A 4,360-nucleotide genomic window follows, 5' to 3' on the forward strand; every position below is an offset into this window, starting at 1 on the left:
CCCCTTCCCACTCCCCACACGCGCGCGCACATTTCTCTCTCCCCCCCCTACCCCCCACGCCGGACCCCGCACCTCGGCGCCAACGGACCAGCCAGCCCAGCAGCGGGAGCCGCAGCGGGATGGAGGCGGCAGCCACGGAGCGCCCCGCAGGCTGGCCGGGGGCGCCCATCGCCCGGACTGGGCTCCTGCTCCTCTCTACTTGGGTCCTAGCTGGGGCCGAGATCACTTGGGGCGGCGGCGGCAGCAGCGGCGGCGGTGCACCCGCCTCGCCGCCCCGGCTGCCGCTGCTCTCGCCGCGGGGAGTCTCGGGCCAGTGGCCGGAGCCGGCGGCGGGGAGAGGCGGGGGTCTGGGGCGCTGGCCCCGGGAGGAGATGCCTTATCCCGGTGGTGGCGGCGGCAGCCAGGCGGAGGAAGAAGAGGAGGAAGAGGAGGAGGCGGCTGGGGGGCAGGAGGAGAGAGTGCCCTGGGGTCGCGGTTTTGTGGAGCTCAGGGGGTCTTCTCCAGCTGCGCAAGGAAAGCTTGGTGCTAGAAGGAGTCGCAGGGCGCAGCCCCCAGGCTCCCTGGCCCACTGGGGCAGCCGGGGAAATTCCCCGGCGGACGGATCGCGAGGGAACCGGACGCCGGTCAAGGGCTCCCAGGATGAAGGGAGGGGGCCGAGAGCTCGCGGGGCGGCGGCAGAAGAGCTCAAACTGACCAGCACCTCGTTCGCCCTGACCGGGGACTCGGCGCACAACCAAGCCATGGTGCACTGGTCCGGATACAACAGCAGCGTAAGTACCTTGCCTGCCTGTTTGCCTGTGTACATGCAGTCTGTCCGTCTCCCTGTGTGTGTTAGTCTGTCCGCTTGTGTGAATGCCTGTCTCTCCCACCTGTCCATCTATCCATCTTTCCTTAAGCTTGCTCCACCGGCGCCGGGGGGCCGGCTCCCTCAGTTACGCCGGGACGCCGGGAGAGGGAGAGAGGAGACTTGCTCGCTCCACTTTGGGAGAAGCTTGATTGTCCGGCTCTAAAGCATCAGTCTCTCCCTTCCCCCTCTCCGCACCCCTAACAGGTTAGCTGAGTTGGAGAGAGGAAGGCGTGTGCGTTTGTTTACCAAGGACCCCCAGGCTTGGGGGATTGAATTGGGTGCGGGGTGGTCTCCGAGTTTGTTTTTAGGCGGTGTGGGGGGAGCCGGCGGGGCGGTGGCAACCAAGGTGTTTGTGTGAGTGTGTGTGTGTGTGTATGTGTGTGTGCGCGCGCGTGTGTGCGTGCGCTTGCGATGTGTGAGATGTGTGTTTCCCCGAGTGTGTGGTATGGATCTGGAGTAGGCACGGCTGGACGGACTGATAACGTTCACAGACTTGGCCTTTCCACATTCCAGAGGGGCAGGGGAGATGGACCTAGTCCTCAGCCTGCTTTTTTGGGGCTGGCTTCCCAACCTTGCTACGCTCTGGGCTCTTGTATCAATTTCAAGAGACATCCCCAGCCCTCAACAAACCCCAGTTAAGGGATAACCTAGGTAAGGTTAGGCAGGAGGCGAGGCAGAGAATAAAAGTTTGAAACATAAAAGGAAAAATGCTTCCATCTCCCCCTTCCTCCCTGGGAAAAAAAAAAGAAAGAAAAAAAAGAGTACCAAGGAAAACCCGCCCTCCCTACTACAGTCCTCCCCGCCCCCCCCCCCCCCCCCCCCCCCCCCCCCTGCCCCCTCCCAAGACCCCACCCCCCCCCTCCCCTCAATCAGCTCGTGGTACTGAGGCTAGAGAGAAGGGTGTTGGGTCCCCTGACCCGCTGGCCCTCTTTCCTTTTCTCGAATAGCTGTGTTTTGCCGGACCCTGTAGCATCAGGAGGTGGCGCCATTGATGTCGCTTTTGAGCCCCCTATCTCTGGCTCCCCCTCCCCCGCTCACCCCACCTCCAGCCCATCTACACTTCCCTCCCTCCGCGACAGCTGCAGCGTCCAGGCTTTGCTAAGACGCTTCTAGTCCTGAGGGCTGGTCCTCCCAGCATTCCTGATTCTTAGAGTAAAGTCTTGGGAGAATCCAGGGTCCTCAAATTCTATCTTTCGTCGGGTTCTCCCTTCCTAAAAGCGCTTGAAACACCACAGACCAAAGTATACCCCTACCCCAACCTGACACAACTCTTTCCTCTTCTTTCTGGTTTCTTGTTAGGGTTTGAAAAAAAGATTTTTTGCAAATGATTTGGAATATAAACAGCTTCTGGTGCTAGCGGCTCATTTACTGGTACATATTTTAGGGGGTTGGGAGTGTGGGTGTGAGGGGACATGTTTTCTCCCCCTCCTTCAAATATTGACGATTCACTTTGCCTTTCCTTTAGGAATTTCTTTCTTCTTTTTTCAACCGTCGTTTATAACTGGGAGTGGATGGGGTTGTACTGGTGGCATGAAAGTGAAAGGTTCCGCAGAGTGGTGTTTATGGGAGGACTGATTTCCTTTTGAGATGGGTACTGTTCTTAATGATACATAAATGACCTGAGTTTGGATTTGTGAAAGAAGTGCAGATTTAGAAGGATGGTTATGAGGCAGAAGGTCATCTCAATCTGGGTTTCCAGTGCAATAGTTTGCTGTTTCTTTTTCCAACCAGCCCTGTCAGTCTCCTTGTGATTATGGCATTCTCTTGAAGTTCCATGGGGTTTAAATCTGCTTCTTCAGTGTTGGAGGGGGGCTGCTGTCTACTTAATGTGTGCCTCTTAATGAGTTACTTTGACAGTCAAAGCCAGGGATGGTTCAGCAGAGAGGGATTGCAAATCCAAACTTTCCTCTTGTTTTTATTAGAAGACATTGAAGTGTGTGTGTGTGTGTGTGTGTGTGTGTGTGTGTGATGAGGTGTACCATTCTTGTGTAAAAGTGTAAGATAGCAGTGTGGTGTCTTGGGTTGTGCAGTGAGTATAATTTCTAGGGGTCTGTTTCCCTTAATATCTCCATTGGACAAGTGAAGCTACTATACTGCTTTTCATTCCCACCCACCTACCCATTTTTAAAAGCATGTATTATTGGTGAGTTGACAAAACCTGGAGGACTGCCATTTGTAGGAAATATTTTCAGAGAAGACTGATTAAATGCCATGCTGCATTCTGTCTCTGCAGACCTGTCTATCCAGCTGTGTAGCTGGTTAGAAACAAGGCAGACAAGCAGCTAGTCTGCATCACCCTGGGAAACCACCCTGGGTGGAGATGTAGACCAGGGGGAGTATTCCACTTCTCTTATCAGTGAACAGTCTTGAAGACCTTTATTCATTATGTTCTTCTTCAACATGTTGGGTCAGGAAAAAAGACAGTAAAATCATAGGTATATATTGGGGCCCTAGGCTTACCCACCTTTTAGGTGTAGGAGTACTGCTTGTGAAGTTTTCAAGTAGGAATGTGCTTCTTTTGGTCCTGATTTGCAGGTACCGCAAGTGCATACTTGTGGGAGTCTGAGAGACTAAGTGGATCTGAGAATGGGAAAACTATTCCCTTGCTTTTGGTAGTTTTCAGGGAAACAAAGCTGAAAAGGATGATTTGGATTGTTTAACAGAGTTTCTCCTCTGCTCCCAGTCAGGGGGAAAATAGATACTGTAAATAAAAATCATTGTGAGGCTGATGGATTATTATGAACCCACATGAAACTGCCTTCTTCATCAATATAAAGGGAAGAAGGAAATAGTACAGCAGGAAGGTATCTATCATGGGCTATTTTCAAAGGGGTATGGAGAATTCTAGCTCCCATTTCAGCTTTCAAAGAGTTAAACTTTTCCTTCTCTCTGAAAGCCACTAGTCTTATTTTACCAAATATAGAGTTCTTCCTGTTCTTGATGCAAATACCTTTGGCCTCACTGACTTGACTCCCCATCTGTAAGGTGGGTATTTTAGGTTCCATTGTAGAAACATCAGTGTGAGTCAACCCTAAGTGATGTTGAAAGTAGAGAGAAAAAGAGGTAAAAGAGAGAGTGGAAAGGAGGATCACTGCTGAATCACTGCTGAGGATCATTGGAGCTAGTTATGCTAGAGAGGGAACCTCACAGCCCCAGGAGAGGGAGCCTCTGCTTCTACTACCTCAGGTTGGCCCCTCTTTTGGGGGGCAGGAGAAATGAGTCTTTAGTAGAGGAAGAAAGGGGAAGGTCGGCATATGAAGGGGAATGGACTCTGATCCTTGGTCTTTTTTGTCCATTATTAATCTACTCTTGTACAGGGAAGTGGGAGAGAGGGAAGGAAGGAGGAAGAAGGAGAGATATGGAGGGGAAAGAGGCAAAAGGAGAGGGAGGGAAGGAAGAAGGGAGGGAAGAAATGAAGAAAAAGGAAGGAAGGAGAAAGAGACAGTGAGAGTGAGTGAGTGAGGGCGAGAGAGAGAGAGAGAGAGAGAGAGAGAGAGAGAGAGAGAGAGAGAG

The 4,360-nt window shown here is 52.5% G+C and overlaps 1 protein-coding gene and 1 long non-coding RNA gene across 2 annotated transcripts in view; one reads left to right on the forward strand and one right to left on the reverse strand.

Moving 5' to 3' along the window:
• LOC138169456 (uncharacterized) overlaps positions 1 to 906 on the reverse strand; it is a 13,728-nt gene extending 12,822 nt beyond the window's left edge. The window contains exon 1 of the long non-coding RNA XR_011170359.1: positions 779 to 906. This is a non-coding gene — a long non-coding RNA (uncharacterized lncRNA). The remainder of the gene's footprint in view (positions 1 to 778) is intronic.
• Positions 76 to 4,360, forward strand: part of SORCS3 (sortilin related VPS10 domain containing receptor 3) — a 719,603-nt gene continuing 715,318 nt past the window's right edge. The window contains exon 1 of the mRNA XM_069098908.1: positions 76 to 770. Within this exon, the coding sequence (XP_068955009.1) occupies positions 120 to 770 (651 nt within the window). The 5' untranslated portion in view covers positions 76 to 119. The remainder of the gene's footprint in view (positions 771 to 4,360) is intronic.

Source organism: Petaurus breviceps, unplaced genomic scaffold, assembly GCF_028583685.1.
Source record: "Petaurus breviceps papuanus isolate PSGF00001 unplaced genomic scaffold, PetGlider_PUasm1.0 37, whole genome shotgun sequence".
Taxonomy (NCBI): domain Eukaryota; kingdom Metazoa; phylum Chordata; class Mammalia; order Diprotodontia; family Petauridae; genus Petaurus; species Petaurus breviceps.